Source organism: Tripterygium wilfordii, chromosome 18 (assembly GCF_013401445.1).
Source record: "Tripterygium wilfordii isolate XIE 37 chromosome 18, ASM1340144v1, whole genome shotgun sequence".
Taxonomy (NCBI): domain Eukaryota; kingdom Viridiplantae; phylum Streptophyta; class Magnoliopsida; order Celastrales; family Celastraceae; genus Tripterygium; species Tripterygium wilfordii.
The window spans coordinates 11,912,814-11,935,566 of NC_052249.1; the positions used below are offsets into that span (position 1 = coordinate 11,912,814).

General features: G+C 38.2%; 4 protein-coding genes and 1 pseudogene across 5 annotated transcripts; 2 read left to right on the forward strand and 3 right to left on the reverse strand.

Moving 5' to 3' along the window:
- The first annotated feature begins 1,978 nt into the window (after positions 1 to 1,978).
- LOC119984519 (ethylene-responsive transcription factor ERF106-like) lies at positions 1,979 to 3,140 on the forward strand. Its single transcript, XM_038828512.1, has one exon. The coding sequence runs from the start codon at positions 2,217 to 2,219 to the stop codon at positions 2,835 to 2,837; it is 621 nt and encodes a 206-aa protein (XP_038684440.1). The 5' UTR covers positions 1,979 to 2,216; the 3' UTR covers positions 2,838 to 3,140.
- A 1,634-nt stretch (positions 3,141 to 4,774) lies between these two features.
- LOC119984338 (lipid droplet phospholipase 1-like) lies at positions 4,775 to 9,614 on the reverse strand. Its single transcript, XM_038828235.1, has 11 exons — positions 9,199 to 9,614; positions 8,485 to 8,552; positions 8,294 to 8,364; positions 7,939 to 8,181; positions 7,109 to 7,272; positions 6,938 to 6,993; positions 6,756 to 6,808; positions 6,554 to 6,674; positions 5,648 to 5,745; positions 5,272 to 5,379; positions 4,775 to 5,184 (listed from the first exon to the last, which is right to left on the reverse strand). Exons 1-10 carry the CDS (start codon positions 9,333 to 9,335, stop codon positions 5,308 to 5,310), a joined length of 1,083 nt encoding a protein of 360 aa, XP_038684163.1. The 5' UTR covers positions 9,336 to 9,614; the 3' UTR covers positions 4,775 to 5,184; positions 5,272 to 5,307.
- Positions 9,615 to 10,902: 1,288 nt separating this feature from the next.
- On the reverse strand, positions 10,903 to 16,040 carry LOC119984337 (annotated as a pseudogene).
- A 733-nt stretch (positions 16,041 to 16,773) lies between these two features.
- LOC119984639 (pentatricopeptide repeat-containing protein At2g33680-like) lies at positions 16,774 to 19,413 on the forward strand. Of its 2 annotated transcripts, none has more exons than XM_038828685.1 (2): positions 16,774 to 16,929; positions 16,997 to 19,413. In XM_038828685.1, exons 1-2 carry the CDS (start codon positions 16,855 to 16,857, stop codon positions 19,208 to 19,210), a joined length of 2,289 nt encoding a protein of 762 aa, XP_038684613.1. In that variant the 5' UTR covers positions 16,774 to 16,854; the 3' UTR covers positions 19,211 to 19,413. The 2 variants fall into 2 exon arrangements, with proteins under 2 accessions (XP_038684613.1, XP_038684614.1); XM_038828686.1 differs by lacking the exon at positions 16,774 to 16,929 and having other exon boundaries at positions 17,045 to 17,184; positions 17,288 to 19,413.
- Positions 19,414 to 19,499: 86 nt separating this feature from the next.
- Positions 19,500 to 22,584, reverse strand: LOC119984640 (acid phosphatase 1). Its single transcript, XM_038828688.1, has 3 exons — positions 21,900 to 22,584; positions 21,253 to 21,462; positions 19,500 to 19,910 (listed from the first exon to the last, which is right to left on the reverse strand). Exons 1-3 carry the CDS (start codon positions 22,298 to 22,300, stop codon positions 19,733 to 19,735), a joined length of 789 nt encoding a protein of 262 aa, XP_038684616.1. The 5' UTR covers positions 22,301 to 22,584; the 3' UTR covers positions 19,500 to 19,732.
- Between the last annotated feature and the right edge of the window lie 169 nt (positions 22,585 to 22,753).

The window sequence follows — 22,753 nt, forward strand, 5'->3', positions numbered from 1 at the left end:
CTTTGACCCAAATACTGCGTTAGTTTTCGAATTAAAATATCACAATAATATCATTCATGCAAGTTGAATGGTTTTGACTTTGCCTACTAGGGCTCGATTGTCGGGTATTTTGCATATTCCAGAGGAACAACAGCTTTGTCCTATTTGTAATTTTGAAAGGGAATTTTGGATCACCTCATGTTTGGATGCTCGATTTCTCTCTTGGTGTGGAGCAATTCTAGATGGATCACGAATGTGCCTACCTTGGCTCATGGAGGAAGGGCGGATTGGGTCAAGGTGTTGATTAATCCCCATCTGATTGGTATTTCTAGAGAGGATTGTCAAGCTTTTCAATTGTTGGCTTTGGTGACTTTTGACCATACTTGGAGGTATAGAAATGATGTTCTTCATGGGACTCCAGTGAGATCAATTAACCTGTTGGTAGCTCAAATTCAGCATGTTCATAATCAACATTGCCAAGCTTGGAGGATTTCTCGCTATGTTCAAAATATTATTCATCCAAATTGGGTTCCACCTCCTTTGAATTGGATCAAGGTAAATTTTGATACAGCTATGGGTCACAACCTTACTGCTTCAGCTGCCATTGCTCGGTCTTCAGGTGGGGATATCATTTTTGCTTCAGTTTCTTGTGCTGTCCGGGTAGATCCAGCTGTTGGTGAGGCTTTGGCTTTGAGATTGGGTGTCCATCGGTGTCTAGATCTCAGGTTGCAGGAGGTGCAATTCGAAGGGGATGCTTTGATTGTTGTTAATGCGGTTGCTCAATCGGATTTGGTTTCTCTTTGGGCTATTGAAAATCTAATAGAGGGGACTCGCAATCAGCTAGACAAGCTTAAGAGCTGGTCTATTTCAAAGGTTAGCAGACATCAAAATGTCTGGGCGGATGTCTTCGCCAAATGGGCCGCTACCTTGAGACTTTCAGGTAGCATTCCCAGTCACCGACTTCCAGAGCTGCAATATTGGTTGTATAGTGGGTGCGATCCCCCAGATCATTGTTTTGGTCTGGCATGGTGTGGTTTGTAAGTGGTGTTTCTTGTCTCTTTGTTTGCCATACAAAAAAAAAAAAAAAAAGTTGAATGGTTTTGACGAGAATTCACATCCAAAGTCAATGGGTTTGGAATCTAAGTTATAAGGAATGGCAAACCTATTGTTGTCAACCTGAGTTTTCAATAGATAGTTAGACCCAAACTTGTAATGTTAGACTTGAGCCCCCATCCTGTGTGGTGGGTATTCATCATTGATGTTTTCATTGAGAGTGCACGTGCCTGCGTGCTGGCCATGGACTAACACTATCGTTGGCGAGCCTACCCCAGGGCCCATTCCTTGTGTGGAGTTGGGTTAGTAGATAGTGGGTCGTGTCCATTGTGGACAGGTTGGAAAAAAAAAGGCGTTGAAAAGTAATTAGAAAAACCCTAAATCCACTAGACTTGTTAAGACTATGTAACCTTGGTTTGCAAAGCTTGGAAAGGTAAATGGGCCATATGTCTAAATAATACAGCCAGGGTCATGCAAGAGGTCATGCATACTTCTAAGGGGGAGGATTGATGAGAATTCCACATCGAAAGATGATGGATTTGGAATCTAACTTATAAAAGATGACAAACCTTTTATTATCAACTTTGGATTTTGAATAGAGTTTTAGGTACAAACTTCTAATGCTAGACTTAGATCCATCCCATCCCATCCCATCCCTTGTAACGGTATTCATCAGGTTTCCTCTACTTCTCAAAACAGCTCCTCATGATAGGATAGCTTTGCATCCTGCCACTTGACACTCCAGTCCAAACATAGAAAAATCAAATGACGAGTGAGTTTCGTGTGAACCCCCCTTAATAAATCAAAAGCAATACCCAGCAAACCTGTCCAGTAAATACATTGTCCCCTGCCACTCAGAAAAATCTGCAATGCTGATTAATACCTCACAACTTGTTAGTCCGTCTGGGAAACAAAAACAAAACCTAACCACTTGGTAACGGACCACAACTTGGAGCACTGTTTAGTGTTTTCCCCTCATTTATGGGAACGGGTACGATATTTCCATCCTCACTAACAGTATCGTCATTACGTTAATGGGTTGACATCGCAGCGACAATTCATTAGACTTAACTAAATCTAAATGCTCATAAATTTAAGTAAATCTCTTTTAGATATTTCAACAAACAGTTTATGTGCTTTATAAATAAATAGCCTCTTGCTTACTCTCCCCACACATAATTTCAATGGCCACACAAGAAGAGTCCTTGACTTTAGAACTTATCCGAGAACACCTTCTTGGGGACTTGACTTCTTCCTCCATTGATGTTTTCCTCAGCAATCTCGACTTCACTATCTCAGATATGCGTGAGAACTGCTTATCAGAATCTGAGTCCAGCTCACCCAGTTCATACCCAGAACCCCATATCCTTGGAAATTGCAGTTTCAAAGTGAAACCGGAAGTCATCGATTTGACAGAACCTGTTGGTTCAGTTAACCCGGTCAGCCCGCCACCAGAGTTGGATCGGAAGGTGATTGGTGATCAAGAGGAGGGCAAGCACTACAGAGGGGTCCGAAGAAGGCCATGGGGCAAGTTTGCGGCAGAGATCCGAGACCCGAGCAAGAAAAGCAGTCGGGTATGGCTGGGGACTTTTGATAGCGACGTCGATGCTGCGAGGGCTTATGATTGTGCAGCATTCAGAATGAGGGGTCGAAAAGCAATTCTCAATTTTCCATCGGAAGCAGGAAAATCTGCTCCGCCGTCGAATACTGGTAGGAAGAGGAGGAGAGAGAAGAAAGTGGATTCGCCGGGAACTGAGGAATTGTCGTCGGAGGACAGGATCGTGAGGTGGGAGGGAAAGGTATAAGCTGGTGTGCTGGAGGAGAATCAACGGCTAAAATCGATTTTGATGACGTGTGAATAAGTTAGGGAAGGAAAGAATATGAGGCACACTGCAGAATCATCGTGGACCACGTGTGTTAGAAGATAGAACATCCGGACTGTGATGCTATGTATGTATGTATGTATGCATGTATGTATATTATGTATATGGAAGAGTGAAGAAAGAGATCTTTTGTAACGTATGCAATGTTATCCGTGTTATCAGGTGGTGTAAATGTCAAAAGTTTATAAAAATGAACTTTCCAACAAGCATTTAGCATTACTATGAGTCTGATACTTGTGGGACTGACTGAATGGTTACTTATTGCATAATGACTCTCCCTTTCATTCCATTATGTTAAAGAGTGATCAGGAGATTTAACATGTTATTTGAACAACGGAGTGAGTGTAAATCTCGAATTGTCATACATCTCACTGACAATAGATAAAACAGAGCTGAAACCCATGTGAGTGAAAATATAACTCTAAAGTCTAAACCCATCCCCACAAGTGGGCTAAAAGCCCAAGAGACTGCTAAAGATATAACCCAATCAACTATTACTCAAGTGATTGCTCTTTGGTTCATAATAGTCAATGGTCCAAAGACTGCTTGATTTTTTTTTAATCCTAACTATAAAGCCACGACCATATCCATGTATAAACTAGGACCCACATTATATTTTTATGCATTACATAGGCCATGACTCAAATGACTTAGACCAGAACAAGAAAAGAGACTAGACCAGCGTAACCATACAGTATATACGACAAGGTTCAGTTGTCACCACAAGAAGGTTAATGTTATTTGTTAAAACTACCACCACTCACAAGATTAGGACGGGGGAAAGAGGGTGCTACTTGACGAGCAACTTGGAGGAGGAGAGGGGACCTCAAGTCTAATCACAAAGTGTGTCCCCTCAAGTCCGTACGCGTTCATGTGCAATGTACCTTGCTCCCCACTTCAAGTTGATGTCCCAAGTTGCACAAAATACAAAAAAAATGTGGGTCATTATTGCCATCGTCACTGTCTTTATTAGCCATGATCTCATTATATTGGATTTAATAAAAGTTTTAATTATTGATCCAAGGGTTCACATTGACTAGTAAATTTGTAAATTCATTCAGATTAGAGCCAATCCAACGGCAAGAGCAAACATTTCAAAACAAAAGACTCCAGCCCTCATGGCCATCAAATAGAATCCAATGATCCTGCTTTCTTAAGTCCTAGCTTTGCTACCAAATGACCAGAAGATTATCCACGGCACTGCCGTTGGGAGAGAGCGATGTTTTATCAGTCGTCAGATTGACTATCCTATTCTCTCGCGGCCACGGATATCTTCAATAGTCTCCTTATCAAGTTTTTCTTGTAATTTCTCGTTGGAATTCCAAGAAACTATTAGCCCGTTTGATGGAGTTTATAAGCTGGCTTATTAGCTCCATCCCATACCCAACTAAAGGTCTAGTATAAGTTATTTTATGAGTTTATGAGAGTCCATCCCGTAGCTATGGATGAAGTAGTTAATGAACTCCCAAGCATGTCCACCAAACAGCTGAGAGTCTTTTTCCTCTCCCGCGCCCGCGTTTCTTCATCTCTGCAAAGCTTCCAGAGTCTTCGATTATGGACATGGCATTGCCCTGAGGCCCCTGATGGTGTTCATCTTTGGGCCATTGGGCCTCTCTACTAGAAGTTTCTCTAATTGGGCTGATTAGTACCTCTTAGTGATCAAGCCCACATTCAGCTTTAGCCCATTTCATGTTTCTAGTCAATGTTATTCTTATTTATTTCTTTTATACTGTGATACCGTTTGCTGCAAACTACAATCTACTGAAATTACATCACACTATTACTTATTAGCCTATTACCAACTCTAGTCTTAATGGGAATAGGAATTCCAGGGGAGTCAACACTATCAGACTGGTTAATTCTGCGAATTGTTGAGATATTATTCTGCAATTATTTGTTCTCTAAAAAATATCACCAATTACGTAGACAATAAAACAGAACAAAACACATTCAACTGTCCACAACAAGCGCCCAGTCCCCCATAGTTTGTGCTACGGCCTTAAGCCCTTAACCGACTCCATATTTCTCCATACTTCATTTCAGTTTCATTTTCCAAAACCTGAAGGAAAAAAAGACAGGCGACTATAAAATTTATTAGGAAGTATAATTTACATTATTAGCTTTATTATGCACATTTAAATTACAAAAAAGATTAATAGTTAACAAAATTCTCTTCATTGCTGATTTGACACCAATTTGTGAAGATTTCATATCGTATCATTAGAGAAGACCTTAATCTTGTCGCTGGCGAGAATTCACGCCATTCATCCTGAAGCAATAAAATTTGAAATTCAGCGATACATCACTCAATTACTCAAGAAATAGATAGCTTCAATAAATTTTTATGAAAGCTTACATGAGACCAATGTGTAGCTCGTGGAATTCATCTTCTTTAACTAAGAAAACAATCAATCAGATGTTGAATGACATCCGCACCTTCTATGTGCATGGCATGATCTTTAACCTGCAATATATCCAGAATGGGACTTCCCCCTTAGAATGAAGAAGATATTTTATATGGATGTTTCTCTTCAAGCTTCATTCTCTAGATAACTAATTATTTCACCATTTGACACCCCAATTCATGTCCTAACAATAATGTTTTTTGAAAAAAAAATGTAAAAAGAAATTTGGAAGACATTTAAAACCACACAGAAGAAACATTGGCACAGATTGTATGCAAACTCACGGACATCTCCAGGCCTATGAATATGTACAAGAGAGAAAGGTACCTGTATAACACTATGAGCTGCAAACCTCTGTCTGCAGCTGTGAAAGCTAACATCTATTTTTTCCCACGATACACAGGAAAGGCCTGTCACCAGTTCCTCTGCTTGACAAGAATCATTTAACAAACTTGTTAACACTATTTTTTTTTTAATAAAGAACTTGCTAGCACTATAAACTATTAAAACAAAGTAATAGCAGGAAAATCAAAGTAAGAGAAGGCAACAGAAAGAAACTGAGCGCCCTAACATGTTAAGAGACATTATTATTCGCCAAAAATTACAAGAAGCTCAGCAGAATAGCAACTTCTCAAAGCAGCAGTTATAGCTAGGCTGAAACGGGTAAAGGTCAAACAAATGGGACCAGAAATACAATCTACAGAATTGAAAATGTGTTAAGGCGGAGCATCTTAAAGAAAAAAGATTCTCCTTTCCATCAACTTAAGCTTTTGGATGGATAGTGTTTCACAGCTCACACAGTATCAAAACTTGACCAAAAGACAAATCCTGAGTTCAATCCCACACCTCCCAAATTGAGTGAATTAATATTCAATTCTTTCTTCAAACTTGCAATCAATTGACAGCAATTCTCTTATTAAAATTAAATGGTGCACCAGTTGGGTCTCCACTAAGAGGACTAGTCCAGCCCACCCGTTAGAGAGATTTTTTGTTTGTTTTGTGTTCTGATTGCCTCTACATGAGAAAGACTGTTACAATGAGTGATGGTATAAAACATAAAAGATTCCTTCCTATAAGTTTAATTTTTGGGGAAAGATGGTGTTTCCCAACACAAAACAATATATCTTTTGTTAAGCATACTCATGAAGTTTCAAATAGCTGATTCAACTAGCATAAACAAATTAAAAAAGGGAAGAAAATTGTATTAATCTTTTCAAAATTACATATTCTAACCTTCTAGCTTGTCACCACCATCATCTTCTGCTGAAACAAGCTCACATTGCTCAATATCAGAGGCCTTGCAGTGTTCTTGATACACAATGTGTGGATACTTCTCATCAAGAGAACTCTCCCACTGATGACCAATATGGGATTAGTAAAATTCTAACCAGCATCTTAAAACTGTATAGTAATAAAGTGAAGCACACAAGAGTACCTGTGGCAGTTCACTATTTCGTCTGATTGATGATGTTCTCCAGCCCACTATATCTATATAATATCACATAAAGGAAAACAGTATAATGACACTAAGCTCTAAGCAGAAGCCTTTAAAGTGTAAATCAATAGAGCTAACTCAACCAGATAAGAATCTTATAAAGAAACACATAAGAAGGATACGGTCATAGCCCACATTTGAATACACCACTCGACGTTTGAACACACGTAATGCAGACCTGCATGATTGAGATAAGCAATTCCTTTAAGAGATAATATGATATCTGCTAAAGCTAACATCTCAAGAAATATCCCCACTGAATATACATAATCACCAAGCTGCAAGTGGCATACATGAAATAACATTCACCATCATCTTCTATCATACGTCTAAGCAACGGTGGCTTGCCCTCATCGTTATCTGTAAGAAAGAGGTGGCATCCTGTTCTCCTAAATATCCAGTGAATAACAAGAGAAGCAGTTTTTTCAAGGGCAGGCATACCAAACAGAAATGGCACCTGCAAAGCATGCCCAAGTGTATCAATAGCCGAATATAAGATAATTACATGTTAAAAAAACTACAATTACAGTACTATGAAAATACATGTCCATACTGAAGGTAAATCAACTAATATTTACATGCTTACAGCAATGGAGTTGAATGTTTTGAATTAGATTCCAACAAGTTCAGTCAGCAAGTAACAGCTCAAGCAATCTCAAGTTCATACATTTCATCAAGAGAAATACTTTGCACGAGTAGAAACTTTCCAGGTTAATCTGATCGCAACAACCAACCCATTTCACAGAAAAGCCCTAACTATTTCAAAAATCATGACAGTTTATCCTTACTATCTGGTGTTGAATGCTCCAAACTCCATGTAGCCTAACCAAGAGTCTTACTTATTAGAGAACGACACCTGAGCACAGTTCTGCCTTATGGTAAGCTGGCTAACTGTGCAGTTGTTCCATATACAGTTATACAACCAAATTAAATACATAATGCTCTGGAAGCACTCAATATCAATGTATAATCATCACATTCTCCATTCTAAAGTCAAAGACCCTTCCCGTAGTGAAAAATACCATTTCATTTTGGCGCAAGAGATGTTTTTGGTATAGTTTATGTTAAAGTTCAATAAATATAAGGCAGCTCACAACAACAGAAATGGATAAATCTCTACTACCTGCTTATTACCCCTTGAACCAAGATGAGGTGTGGCAACTGTGACAAAGTTCATTCCCTCCAAGCAGCCTATCGTGCCCTGTGAATTTCCTTCACTCAAATCAGCCTCTGAATCCCCAACTCTCTCTCTCATGGGTGGTCTATACAGTTTCCCTATTGCATATCTTGCCACTAATCCTCCCACAGAATGTGCAACAAAAGAGATTTTATGCAAATTTGGCTTTCTTTTGATCACTTCAAGCACCTATCATCACAATTTCAGTGAATAAATGAAGAGATTCTGTGGCAGATTCATTTTTTCTGTAAACAAAACAGTAAAGTTCAACATAATGTCATGCAAGGTAATGCATACTAACCTCCTCTGCCAATCTCTCACCCATTACATCAACACCATCTAGAGTCAGCTTAAACTCATTTCGTTGACTACCTACACAACAGGAATCAGTTTAGTTCTTGGCAATAACAATATCAACAGTGAACATGCCTCTTTGAAACTGAACAAAACTAAATGAGCCTGCTTTTATCCTGTTAGTTATTAAAAACTTACGATGAACAAAAACTTTGTCTGGGAGCATTCTAACAAACTGCTCAGCTGCAAACTTCCAATCTGCGCTACTGCACAAGTAAAAACACAACTCTCATTGATCAACATAAGTCAAGGAATTAGACAGACATATTCAATAATTTATCTTATGAGGACAAAAGAAAATAAGAAGTGACCAAATCTTATGCAACAATAACCATTTCCATTCTAAAGCCTGTTCTTCATTCCTCAGACACTATGAGTAAGCTACACTTCAAAACAAAAATTACTTATAGGCATTAACATCTTAAAATACAGAAGTCAATATTTGACAGCTGAAAATTCAAAGATTAAGCAACTTTAAATTTTAAACTACTAAAACCAGATACCAAAATAAGGTTTGAAAGTGAAAAGTTATTAAAATAATGTAAGGCTAAGCGCAAATTCGGATGAAATGATTACAACAAACTAAGGCATGTCTTTCAAATACAAAATTTATCTGACTTGCATAAAAATTTAAAGAATGAATCCAATTTCTTCGAAAGCAACAAAGTCGGACTTAATCTTTCTCGTAACATAGTTAATGTCTCATTTAACTACCGGACAAGGGAAACAATTTGACCAGTAAAAGAGAGATAAAAAACAATCCATTAATTCCCACCAAATTGATTAGAGCCAAACCGATTTAATCCCTAATCGGAGGAGAATAAATTAAAAAATAAACAAAATTAAACAAACCTTCCAAGGATTCCATGGACAAGTACGACGAGATGATCGGCAGATGAAGAATCGGAGTCTTTACAGCTCCACACATCGCGGCTCCCGTCAACCGACTCTGAGGAGCAAACTCCGTTCTGTAAAGCTCTGTTTTCCATAATTATTTAAAGTTTTCTTTCAGGTATGAGCTAATGTACATGAGTATCGTAAACAATTCGAGAATTTTGAAGCTATACGCGATATATCAAGCATAAATAGATCAAGCAATATGAATCTGTCCTCGATGTAGACGGCAATTTCTCGAGAAAATAAGAGACAGCGCGTGGAAGTGAGGGAAAATCAGATATGCAAAGTTAGTTGAGAGTTTAGAGAGGAAGGGAGAAAGAACCTGAGAGAGAAGCAAATTAAAGAGAGGTTCTGTTTGGTATGCTTATTCATTGATGAAAAAAAAGGTAAGAGCCCGCGTGTAAACTTTGATGGCTCTTGCGTCGTTCTTTGCGGTTGGCTGCAGTCACCATTCAGATTTTGCCACGTTGAGACCTACTTCTGGAAAAAAAAATTCTTAATCTTAAACCTTAATCCTAATTCAATACTAAGGTAACCTGTGAAGTTTTGTTTTTTTTGGCTCAAAGTTGAATTTTAGTTCCGATTAGATTGCCCTTACGCAAGAAAGGCTTGGGCCCGCTCGAGGAAACCATGGGCCAAACATTTTTGTTGTAAAATTATAATTCTATTAGATTTTGAGTTGGAATTAAAATTTCACCCTCTTATGTTTAGTGTAACCCTTTGTGTCACTAAAAACCCTTTGTGCAACTTTTTAGTGGGAGAAGGGTTTGAGGTGTGAGACCAAAGAAAATAATTTTAGATTAATTTTTAAGAACTCTCTTTTGTAATATTCTTCATATTAGTAAATTTTTTTTCATTATTCTTCACTCGAGAACTTAGACAAATTTTACCGAACCTCGTTAAATCTTACGAGTATGTCTTATTTCTCTATTTTGTTTCCGTATAATTTTTTATATTCAAATTTTGTCATTAATTCACAACATAACATAACGTATCCTGAATAACATATTATAGCTTGCATAATTAAATCCCTTTTCCTTTGCTTCTCATCGCGGGATGGAGTAAAGATTTGTCCATTGAAACTTCAAAGGAAGGTCATATATTCTGAATCAGCTTACAATACCAAATTGTTTCATATGGAATCTAAGTCACCAATTATGATAAATCCCAATCGGATAAGACCAGTGGGGTTGGTGCATTATCCTACTAATTATTATTAGGATCCGTTTGGTAGACAATTTTAACAATAGCATATATATAACATATAATGTGATAATATATATGGTGATAATAAATGATAACAAATATGATTCCTAAAATGCTGATAGGTGTTTGGTTGTATTTTTACTGATAACATATTGATGTTAACATTGTTGTGACATATTACGCGTAAGAGTATTATGCATTTAAGTTGTAATAGATTCAAATAAATAATAAAATAAATAACAAATAATTTATAATATTAATAAAAACATTGAAATTAATTTTAAGATTTTTTTTTTGAAAATTTCTTTCACTTTATTATTCAATTCAAACTAAAAAAATTCATAATTCATTATTAAATTTAATTTTTATTAAAAATATATAAGTACTACAAATATACATATAAATAATCTATTATTAAAATTTATTTTTATTAAAAAAAATTCACATTATCTCCTCCACTTCCCTTTATCTCTTCCACCCTATCGGGTATATGTTCCTCCATTGGAACGCCCTCCTTTTCATTACATTTTTTTTGGACAAATAAAACTCCATAAATCTCTGCCATGACCAAGTAATCAGTCTCCATAAAAAGATTAACCCAGATGCGAGAGGAAGATCAAGATGCAACTCACGAAACAGATTTGCACAGGAACGGATGCGAGATGAAGATCAAGATGCAGGTCGTCGGTGTCGGAGCAGGAACAGATTTGCGCAGCAATGGTGTTTCGCTAGAATGAGGGCGTACAGATGAAATAAGAAGTTTGTGGTAGTGCTACGAGTGAGAGCTATCAGTAGCAATCGAGGGTATTTCGATAATGTAGGCACAATATTGTCTCAAAATTGTTCAAATTGGAACAATTCCGAAAAGACAATAATATTATACAAAAAATGCCTCGGAATATGCACCCAAAAATTGTTGTTCGTCTCGCAAGTAACATATATTGTTTGGGAATTGTATTAGGGCAATATATTGCCTTCAAAAATTGTTTGCCAAACTGGCACTTAGTCTCTTTACATAAAGAAACAAACACAGAGAGCCAAAAAACTGGCACATGCAGATGCAGTTTTCACTTTATATTGGGCATCAAGCACAATTGATAAATTTATATACATTTTGGATGTCAGATCTTGTCGTTTTTAGTATGGTATTGGAAATGATTCTATGATTCAACAAATTAGGAAAAATGAAACACAGAAGCTGGCCTTATATTCATAATTATCCACCTAAATTTGTTATGTTTTTTGTGTTAGACCACAATCAATCATTCATGAACCATTTGTACAAATAATTCAATATTCCTTTTTGTTTAAGGAAATCAAACAGACTTATGTGTGTGTGTGTCTATATATATATATACATAGGGAACACGTTCATTAACGTCTAAGGGGAAAATCAACCACATAATTCTCAACATTGACAGTTACATCAATGAAGAAGACCATCATTTCAATATCATGCCTGGGTCCATTTCTGTTAGGACAGCAATATCTGCCACCGCAAGAAAATAATCAGTTTTTACTCATTTTATTTTCATTTTCACTTTCTAATTTCTATTTCTGTGTAAGAATTTTCGAAAGTACTGTGGGCCAAGCAAACTCCTAAAACAATACCAAATAAATAATCCAACAAACGTACCTTGTTCTGCTCTTCCCTACCTCAAAACTCTTTCCAGTTTCCAGGCCGTGAAAGTCCAGACAATGATACCGTCTCCATGAAGCCATCTGTATCGAGCCAATTAATCTGCCTGCAATGAGGAAAGCTAAATGGAAGAGACAAAGTGAGATTGTAGCCAAAGGTTCCAACTACATTGTACTACAGTGGTGTTTTACTCAGGGGATGCCTTGGGATACATTTTTCCCTCTTATGCCATCCCAACGAAAGCAACAAAATGGGCTCAATCATCTGAGCTATATTCACTAGATTCGGGCAGACGAGGAACAGCAGCACAGCAGAATGACTCCTTGTCTTTAAGGAGAAGACAGCTCCCATCGGAGTTCCATTTTAGATCAACTATTGAAAACTGTGGTAGAGGATTACTCACACAGTAAGCACCTGAAGGAGTCCACATATATAAGTGTGAGCTTCCACTGCAAAGAACAAGGTGTGTGCAAGTTGGGTCCCAAGCTGACGCTCGAATGGGATCCTTCCTGCAACAAGATGGCAGCAAGCTCAAGGCGAGGTATGTCCCATATCCAGAGAGCATTTGACATGCTATCATTCCTAATACATATATACTGGCTATCATTGCTCCGAGCCATAAGACCTGCAATTAGGTTGATTTCGTCAGTCTCCGTTACAACTGTTGTAACTTGTAAGAATCAGAAACAGTACTGTTAACTCTGTCAAAATTAGTTTGTTAACTAGCATATTCAGGACCATTGTCTGAATTAGGTGTAAGTCTAGCCTAGTCCAGGTGATTATGGGGTTGCACGTTTAGCATATCCTAAGAGCACTCCATTAACAACTCCTCAGAACCCGTAAGTGGCAGGAGCCTCAATTTTGACTAGTCCTCCTAGCATTAATCAATATAAGCTAGTTAATCCACGTTAACCATCACTATGTTCAGTCTCTATCTTTGATGCCACTGCATCTAGTGAAAATATAAAACAATAATTTCAATTCATTGCAATACATGAAGGGTAAGGACCTACCTATTCCTTGTTTCGGATTTGGTTTGTCTGCCGGCGGCAAAGTGACGGTACTTCAGTAACCTCATACCTTACACTGAACTGTCCATCTGGTGCACCTTCTTGGGAAAGAAAGAAGGAAAAAATAGAATAGTCAGATTATTGAACGTGTAAAGGGTGGACAGTAGTTTGGATGCAGAGTACAGACATAGTTTCACAATTGATCAAGACTTCTAAGACTTAATTGATTCCTATGCTTACCGGAATTGGCTTGTATAAAATCATCGTTCAGATATAATTCGGACATGTCAAGATGCAACAGCTCATCTACTTCCTGGAATTTTGGAAACCACGAGGTAAGACATGCTTCAAAAGTCAAAACAGACATATCATAGTCATGTCTAACAATATGAAATAGAAGAAAGACCAATTACCTTAAAAACAGCAGCATATCAAGGACCACGAACAGAAGATAAATGCATAAATTCAGCAAATGTTTTCCAAGTTAAGTGATTCAAAACCCACAGCATCTGGTCATAACTGCCTACAGCTAGAAACTGGCCACAAGGGAACCATGAAACAGTTTTTATACCCAGTCCACTTTCATATGCTAGGTACTTAAATAGATACCTTCCATCTGGGGAGTAGATTAAAACCTGTTACAATTTAACATCAGCTATGTTACAGAAAACAATTCATCAATTCCAAAAAGGAGTTATTGATGCCTTATTACACCTGTTTAATGGTGCAGTTGTTCATATATTGCACAAAGCTCAGCTATCTACAAGAGGAAAAACAAGGATTCCACATTGATTGAGCATCCCCAAACAGCCTGATTAATGAAATGCTTGTAAGGTTTTGCAATTGTTATATGAGACTGAGTTATTCAAATCAAGGAGGAGTACTACATTTCAAAATCATGAATTTATATCCAGAAAAAAACTACTTTAAAAGTTGGTGGATGTTCAGTAATGAAGCATGCTACCTTGTATTCAAGAGGCGAATCCCATATCACTATGGCACTATCATCTGGTGACCATTCAATATCAACCAAATCCAGTGTGTCCACAGTAAAAACACCCATCATCTCTCAATTGTGACAAGATAGTAGATTAATATAGTCCTTGCAATCACGTCTGATGCAAATTGCAGCAACCTTTCCATCTTTGGTGAACGACACCCCCTTGGAAGAATGCTTTGACCATTGCACATAGATGCATGCCGTGTTCACCAGCGACCAAACTGTCAATCGCAATTGAAACTCAGATGTAGTTAGTATGTGACGACTATCTGGGCTCCACCTAGCATAAGGAATACCAGCAGGTCCTTCATCTATTTTGCACGTCCATTCAAGTTGGGTCAATGACCACATTTGTATCATTGGCCGTTTGTAGAGACCACACAGAATGTATTCAGAATCAAGTTCCCATTCGATATAGCTTATCTTATCTAGGCATGAAAACAACTGCACAACCTGCACTGTTGAATATAAAATAGAGACATTGCCTAGATATTCACAGAATTAGCAACTCAATCAACAGTGTGATGGTAGTTGTTACATCCTATAGCCACATATGCAGTGACTATAACTTATATAATTTGTAGTTGCGCTCATTTAAGGTGATTTTTCACTGAACCTACAGTTCTTCATGAAAATACTCCCGGTTTCAAAAGTGTGTACCCTAGAAACAATCCACTATGCACGAGAATGTTTCACTATATGTCACTGTAAATAAATAGCTAAATTTTTGTATGGACTGCAAGAAAACCTTTACTCCACAATTTTAACTGCTTGTCCTGATAAGCCTTGACTAGTGCAGAATGTTATAATGTAAAACGCAATTTTGCACTAATGTGTATGAGTTTACGTACTTCAATGAATTCTATTGAGCAAAATGATGGATGTTTTTCCAGAGCTTTGGAATCTATCAAACAATGCTCCAGTCTTGAAAAACTAAACCAGTCACATTAGCTGATCAAATACATTAAACTCCATCTAACATGCAGATTCCAGTCTCTAGGGACCCAATTAACAAATCAAAATGGATCCAAATAAAACCTTCTCCATTACTACGAACTTTTTCGATCCATGAACTTGAAAAACTCACCAGCTATGCATATTGTATAGAGTTAGCCTCCAGATCAGGGACAATATCCACATATATATATTTTTTAACAAACAACAGATGATTTTATAAGCTAATCGAGAATTCCGTACAAGCAATCTGCATGAATTCGATGTGTCCGTGTGACTAGGTGAAACAAGGGTCTCAACCACCAAGGATCATCAAAATCCAATGTAATAATAACCCAGATAAAATTTAGCCAACATATATTGCCAGACACAACTCACATAAGATCATTCCAAGCCGCATTATCCACAATTTTGTTTCGAATGATTAAACAAATTAAAAGAGAGAATAAAAGGAAAGAAGGAATGACAAAGTCTTCAACCATACTAGTCCAAGTTCATAAACCAGACTACTACGCCTCTTCAGCTCACATAAATTGCCTAGGGGCGCACCACACAATATCCACATATATTGCCAGACACAACTCACATAAGATCATTCCAAGCCGCATTATCCACAATGTTGTTTCGAATGACTAAACAAATTAAAAGAGAGAATAAAAGGAAAGAAGGAATGACAAAGTCTTCAACCATACTAGTCCAAATTCATAAACCAGCCTACTACGCCTCTTCAGCTCACATAAATTGCCTAGGGGCGCACCACACAAAACCTAACAATTTTCCTCCCAAACAAGGCATTTTACAAGATACATGAATCGAAATTAAGCTCGGAACAATTGCCAAAATAGATTCGAAAGTACCTTGAACGAATACGTATCACGAATTCCGAGACGTAATCAACGGCAACCGCAATAAAACGCGCATTTGGCTAGAAACAACAAGGACCTGTCTGCTTATAAGGATCCGTGAACTCCATCGGGGAAACTGATTCAAGGGTATAGCGGCTACCAGAAGCCCTTGAAGGTGAGCTTTTAGAGTGTCTTTTGGATCGAGGGATTTGGAGGGAAGGGAAAGAAAGGGAAGTAAGTTTCTTTCCAATTCCTTGTTTGGATAGTTTATTAAAAATTAAGGGGAGAGATTTGAGGGGATTTGGAAGGAAGATTTCATTAAATTTTTGTTAAAATTCTTTCTCTCCAAAATGGACTCATTTGGAGGGAAAGGATTACTAATTAAGTCATTTGTAAGTTAAATATCTATTTTACCCTTGTACATAATATTTTAACATAAAAATAAGGATAAATTAGTAAATTAAACAAATTTTCCTCCCTTCTTTTTTTATCTATCCAAACATGGGAGAGGGAAAAATAATCCTCCTTCCCCTCCCTTCCCTTCTCTCCCCCTCCCCTCCCTTCTCTTCCCTTCCCCCCAAATCCCTCAATCCAAACACACTCTTAAACTTGTATGCATCGGAGGATATATGAAAGGATGATTAATACTAATGGGCCTTATGGCGGCATCTTGGGCCTTATGCTTGCTTCTTCATCATTCTCCAAGGCCTTTTCTTTGGCTATTGGGTCATCTTGTATGGTTATTATGGGCCTCCATTTAGTGGCCCATATCATTAGGCCCGTTCTCTCTTCAGCACGGCCCAGCTCTGTGTTTGTGGGTCCGTGGGTCGTGCGACGCCTTATCTTCTCCGTTCACCGGATACCAAAACAATTGAACGAGTGCTTTATACAAGATATAACGGTATTCTGTTACTAAATGTTCGTTGCTCTTCGCACTGCCACCGCCAACATTCCACAATGAACTTCTCAGTCAAGCTCAATGTTTCTCAGCCTCATCTGCCTCAACTCCCAGCCTCGGTCTCAAGCAACAACGTAGGACAATCTCCCGCTCTCTCCTCTCTGGTTTTTATTGCATTTGTAACTCCACTGTTTCTCGCAGGTTCGAAGTCCAGCTGCTGCTTTGGCATCTCAATTTACCCAAAACTCATTTGTAGGACTGAAATACCAGTTACCCATTTCAATCACGGTCGATGAAGTGAACTGCAGGTCTCAAATTGAAGAATTGGCTGATCTCCTGCGTGACTCTGGGGATAGAGGTTCTATCAGGGAAGCAAAGGCCATTCATGGGTATGTGCTAAAGTCTGGTTTTGTAGATGAGGACTTGTTGGTTTTATTGAACCATGTTCTTCGTGTGTTCACCAAATGCTCAGATTATACTGCTGCTTGTCAGGTGTTTGATAAAATGTTTCAAAGAAACAACGTCTCTTGGACTATAATGATATGTGGGTCTACAGAGAATGGTTTTTACCTCGATGGTTTTCGGTTCTTCTACGAAATGCTTGACAGTGGAGTCTTGCCTGATAAATTTACGTTTTCTGCAATTATACAGAATTGTATTGGCTTAGATTGTCTGGAATTGGGTAAAATGGTGCATGCGCAGGTTATTGTAAGAGGCTTTGCATGTCATACTTTTGTAAGTACGGCACTGCTTAACATGTATTCAAAGTTGGGAGAGATTGAGAATTCGAGTTTGGTTTTCCGTTTAATGACCGAAAAAAATGAAGTCTCTTGGAATGCAATGATATCAGGGTTTACATCAAATGGCCTTTATTTAGAAGCCTTTGATCTTTTCTTAAGAATGAAGGATGAAGGAATTACGCCAAATATGTATACGGTTGTTAGTGTCTCAAAAGCAGTGGGGAAATTAGGTGATGTTGATAAAGGCACGGAAGTGCATCAGGTTGCCTCTAATTTGGGTGTGGAGTGTACTGTTCTTGTTGGAACTGCTCTTATTGATATGTATTCAAAATGTGGATCTTTGAATGATGCAAGGTCTATTTTTGACAAGAATTTCGACGCTTGTGGGGTTAACATGCCATGGAATTCAATGATTTCAGGGTATTCCCAGTGTGGGTGTAGCCAAGAAGCTTTGGAACTCTACGTGACAATGTGTCAGGAGGATATAAAAGCAGATCTTTACACTTTTGGTAGTATATTCAATGCAATTGCTGCTCTAAAGAATTTGAGGTTTGGAAAGGAAGTTCATGCAATGGTTTTGAAGTATGGAGATGGTTTGATGGTTACTAATGTTCAAAATGCACTTGCTGATGCATATGCTAAATGTGGATCTCTTGAAGACGTTGTGAAGGTCTTTGACAGGATGAAAGAGAGAGACATAGTATCTTGGACGACAATGGTGACTGCTTACGCCCATTGTTCTGAATGGGATGAGGCACTGTTCACTTTCTCCCGGATGAGGGAAGATGGTTTCGCACCTAACCACTTTACCTTCTCCAGTGTGTTTGCATCATGTGCTAGCCTGTGTTTACTGGATTATGGTAGGCAAGTCCATGGCATTTTGTGTAAGGCTGGGCTGGACAGTGACATGTGCATAGAGAGTGCACTGATAGACATGTATGCCAAATGTGGGGGTATAGCTGATGCAGGAAAAGTGTTCAAGAGGATTCCTAGCCCTGATAATGTATCGTTGACTGCAATGATTTCTGCTTATGCTCAACATGGTTTCACAGAGGATGCACTTGATCTTTTTATGAGAATGGAGCAATTGGGTAAGAAACCCACCGCGGTTACCTTATTATGTGTTTTGTCTGCTTGCAGTCATGGAGGTATGGTTACGGAGGGCCTACGTTATTTCAAGCTGATGGAGGAAAAATACGGTTCAGAACTTGATATGGAACATTATGCATGCGTTGTTGATCTCTTAGGTCGAGTTGGACGACTGGATGATGCAATGGAGTTTGTAAGAAGTATGCCAATCAATCCCAATGAAATTATCTGGCAAACCTTGTTAGGAGCATGTAGGATTCATGGCAATATTGAGTTGGCAGAAGTTGCGGCAATGAAAGTTCTCTCTGCTAGACCTGAGCACTCAGCTGCATATGTTCTTTTGTCGAACACATATATCGAGACCGGGAGTCTTGCCGATGGACATTTTCTAAGAGATGTCATGAAAAAACGAGGTGTGAAGAAGGAACCAGGTTATAGTTGGATTTCTATTGAAGGTGGAATTCACAAATTCTATTCAGGAGATGAACGACATCCAGAAAAAGATGGCATATATACAACATTAGAAGACCTGAATCAAAAAGTCAAGTCCATGGTCTGTGCAAGAAGCTTGAGCTGTACTATGTGAAAAAGTGGCAACAATTGACATGGGATAATGCAAGTTTATTCAACTTTCACATTCGAAAAAGAAAATGGCTATTGTATAACAGTTATGATACGGATACAGCTGACATCTCAATTATCCCAGCTGTTGAGTTGTATGCACGCATGCATAGGATTTTATGTGAAAGTTCCAATACTCTATGCATTTATGCAACAATACATAAAAAATTGCTAATACATATTTAGACTATGTTCTTGAGAATAGGAAAAATAGAGACTCTAAGCATTAACACTCTAATTTCAAACCCAGAAAATCCAATGTCAATATTAACTTCATGTTAAAGCATTCCTCGAATATTTAGGATTTAAGTTTTTGATACATCATCATCATTATCATCAATGTCTTTGGATCATTGTTGATGAATAGACAATAGGGTTCAACAATGTTTGAGAAGATGAAGGCATTTACATTTGACAAGATTAAGATCCCTGTAGAATATACATGCAAGTAGGGATTCAATAAAAGAGTTGGAGAAGTTATACCGCGCTAGGGTATATAGTACATAGGATTAGGAAGCTTGAATGAGCGGGCAGACATAGCCGAACCCAATAAATCGCTCCACTGGTCTCCAGAGTTGCCAACAATCCTATATCCCTCTTTTACCATGTCACTCCTCTTCTCTGATTTGTAAACTGTTGCATGTTTCTCCTTATCATCAGAGCCTCTGTGCAGATTGAAAGGTCCAGTATTCAGTTGGCAATCAATAAAGCCACAATGAAAGGAATAAATGCCATTTCCTTTTCTTCTTTTAAAAAATTTATGTAACATAAAGTGCTAATGTCCCGCATCATGATTGATAAACAAAACATAAGGAAAAAGAGAGAAGTTGCGGTTGCAACCTAGAGAGAGGAAAGAAAATCCAACTACCAACAGTGCCAGAACAATCTAAAAATCTAGTTCCATTTCTTTTGTAGGAAATATACCAATACAAAAATGAAATTGCAAGCAAAGAGCTTCCCAATTATGGGAATATCCAGGACCAACTAGTAAGGTAGCCCCTTGGTTGAGAACGCACCAAAATGGATTATCACAGCACTTCATATCCACAGATTTTCCTAAATGAAACTTACCTACGAATACAGTGGATAGAGATTCACAAAAATTAGAATAGGAAAAAGAACTAGAACACCCGAATGATCCCTAGTGAAGAAGAAAAAAATAAACCCCCTAAAGCTTTGAAAATAATATCCTAAAGAATAATGTGATCATATTTCTCTAATTTGTATGCTGGCTATCATCCTGCTTTTGTGTCCCACATACACATATCATCCTGAATGGAAACAACTTCAAAGATGGAGGCTCACTCATCACTAACCAGGAAGGCACTCCCAGGAAGGGAAGAAACATATCAAGGTAACAGCAGCTCACCAGGTTATTTGCATGGAGGAAAAATGAATGGGGAAGACAAAAACAGGTTCTTACATTCACATGAGAATTCAGATGCTTTGATAAGACACCTCTTTGAAGCGTGTGATAGAAATCTCTTTTCCTGATAAATACTGTCAAAGGAAGCATTTCCACTTAATGAAGATCTTTTTGTTTTCCATTAAGTACAGAAAGGAGCTCACCAGGGATTAAGAATTTCCTTAGCGGCAGCCCTATCCCTAGGACCAAGAGATGGACCCCAACCCCCAATATGTCTAAAAAGGGGGCAAGAGAAAGGAGCAAGGAGCTGACTTGAACAAGAACCCACCAATATTTTCAAAATCCCACTTTAAATTCCTCAGAATTAGGTAACAAAAAATGACTTCTTTACAATGATAAGTACAATTAAGAGTACCAGAAGCAATTTAAAAGCAACATCAACACAAGCATCAGTATCATCACGATCCTGTTAAATGATTTGGAACTCCCGAACCGTTTTGAAATTAGAACTAACCAAAATGCTAGTCTGCCTGTGCACATCATGATGAAATAGTACCAATTCTGGAAAATATTATCAAAACTAATACAAAAGAAAACGAGTATTTCAAAGGAATCACTGTCTTCAACTTGGGCAAGCTTACCTTAATATGAGCTTATCCCACTTCAGAAAACCTGCATTGATCAAGTTTTCCTCTGTAACACTCCTATGCTTCTCGCTGCGGCCAGTCAGGAAGATGACTTTTAAGCCCAAACCCAAAACCTCTTCATAGAGTGTCAAACTGGGCTTTATAGCAAATGCTTCACCCTTCTCTACCCATTTATCAAACTGCAATGGATCAAATATCTCCAATCTATAGATTCGCAGAAAAGAAAGAAACAGTACTTGATTATTTCTTACAATTTAATTAAAGTCAAGTCAGAGGAAAAAAGAGTATTCTAATCAACCAGTATGCTGTACCGATACAATACCTACACAATGATGAATTAATAGAAAATAAATTCGTAAGAAAATTTCACCCCTAGGTTGGTTTTTCTAAGTTTTGCAATCAAACAGGGAGAGGAAAAAATAAAACCAAAACAGTTATAAGGCAGTCAATCTAATAAAGTTTTTCTTCTAAAAAAATCTTTCCCCTGTTTGGACTTATCAGGCAGACAGGCCCCAAAAACGAGTTCAATGGTTCTTAACATATATATTTCAATCTCCTACTTTCTCAGCAACCAAACACGAAAAAGAATATATTGTTCCGAATATTCCAAATTCGATAAAGAGATGTAAAACAAAACCTACCCATAACCATGCTCTTGGTAATAGGGAAGATTGGATAACAATGTCTCATCGATGTCAAACACCCACGCATCCTTCCCATCACCGCCGAGTTCCACGCTTTTGGCGTAGAACGCGGACTCATTGGAGACCCTCTCGAGATCTGCACTATACCCTCTCCCCATCATGTAATCCTTGACATATTCCGCACACTCGCTGGGAACATTCTTCCACGGATTCAAATTGTTAGTCTCAGTCGCAAACCTCCAGCTAGTACAATGTAATTGGACCTCGTTGTTGAATTCCCTGAATGTTTCGGGATATTCGATAATGAGAGGCCTGGGCAGGAGGTGGGAATTGAAGGTTTCGTGAGAAAATGCAATCGAAAACAGAGAAAAAAATATCAGAAGCTTTGAAAAAATCATGGCGGATGAATTCGGTGAAAATCGCGGATTAGAAATTTATAGAAAGGGAAGAGAATCCAGAAGAAAAGAAGACGTGATCGGAAAGGAAAAGGAGGCTCCTTTCAGGGATAAAAAGGATACTGGAGAGGGATAAGAAAGGAAAAGGAGGGTTATCCCTCTGTAACAGTATTCTCTTCTTCTGGTTTTGCAGAGCGATAAGAGAAGGTAAAAGAGAAGGCGTGTCCAGAACCATTGCAGGATCGTTAGAGGGGCTTTATATGGTTATGCGTTCTTCTTCGGGTATTCGGATCTGGAGGGGAAAGAGCGATTGGACAAAGAAAGAAAGTGGTCGATCCAGAATGCTGATATGAGAGGCCCCACCATTGGATCTTTAGATGACGTGGCAAGACTCTATTGGGTGTTGGTCTTCAAATCGCGTGGCTAGTTATTTGGGTTCCACGTGTTGATGTTCGT

What these genes read in the sequence shown, in the direction of transcription:
- LOC119984640 (XM_038828688.1), bottom strand. Translation starts at nt 22,300, where the DNA reads ATGATTTTTTCAAAGCTTCTGATATTTTTTTCTCTGTTTTCGATTGCA. An exon ending in TACCAAGAGCATGGTTATGG is followed by an intron (nt 21,463 to 21,899) that starts GTAGGTTTTGTT and finishes GCGAATCTATAG; the next exon opens with ATTGGAGATATTTGATCCAT. An exon ending in TGGGATAAGCTCATATTAAG is followed by an intron (nt 19,911 to 21,252) that starts GTAAGCTTGCCC and finishes CAATCTGCACAG; the next exon opens with AGGCTCTGATGATAAGGAGA.
- LOC119984338 (XM_038828235.1), bottom strand. Translation starts at nt 9,335, where the DNA reads ATGGAAAACAGAGCTTTACAGAACGGAGTTTGCTCCTCAGAGTCGGTT. An exon ending in AGACAAAGTTTTTGTTCATC is followed by an intron (nt 8,365 to 8,484) that starts GTAAGTTTTTAA and finishes CCTGTTGTGTAG; the next exon opens with GTAGTCAACGAAATGAGTTT. An exon ending in CAGCTCATAGTGTTATACAG is followed by an intron (nt 5,380 to 5,647) that starts GTACCTTTCTCT and finishes GATATATTGCAG; the next exon opens with GTTAAAGATCATGCCATGCA.
- LOC119984519 (XM_038828512.1), top strand. Translation starts at nt 2,217, where the DNA reads ATGGCCACACAAGAAGAGTCCTTGACTTTAGAACTTATCCGAGAACAC.
- LOC119984639 (XM_038828685.1), top strand. Translation starts at nt 16,855, where the DNA reads ATGAACTTCTCAGTCAAGCTCAATGTTTCTCAGCCTCATCTGCCTCAA. An exon ending in CCTCGGTCTCAAGCAACAAC is followed by an intron (nt 16,930 to 16,996) that starts GTAGGACAATCT and finishes TGTTTCTCGCAG; the next exon opens with GTTCGAAGTCCAGCTGCTGC.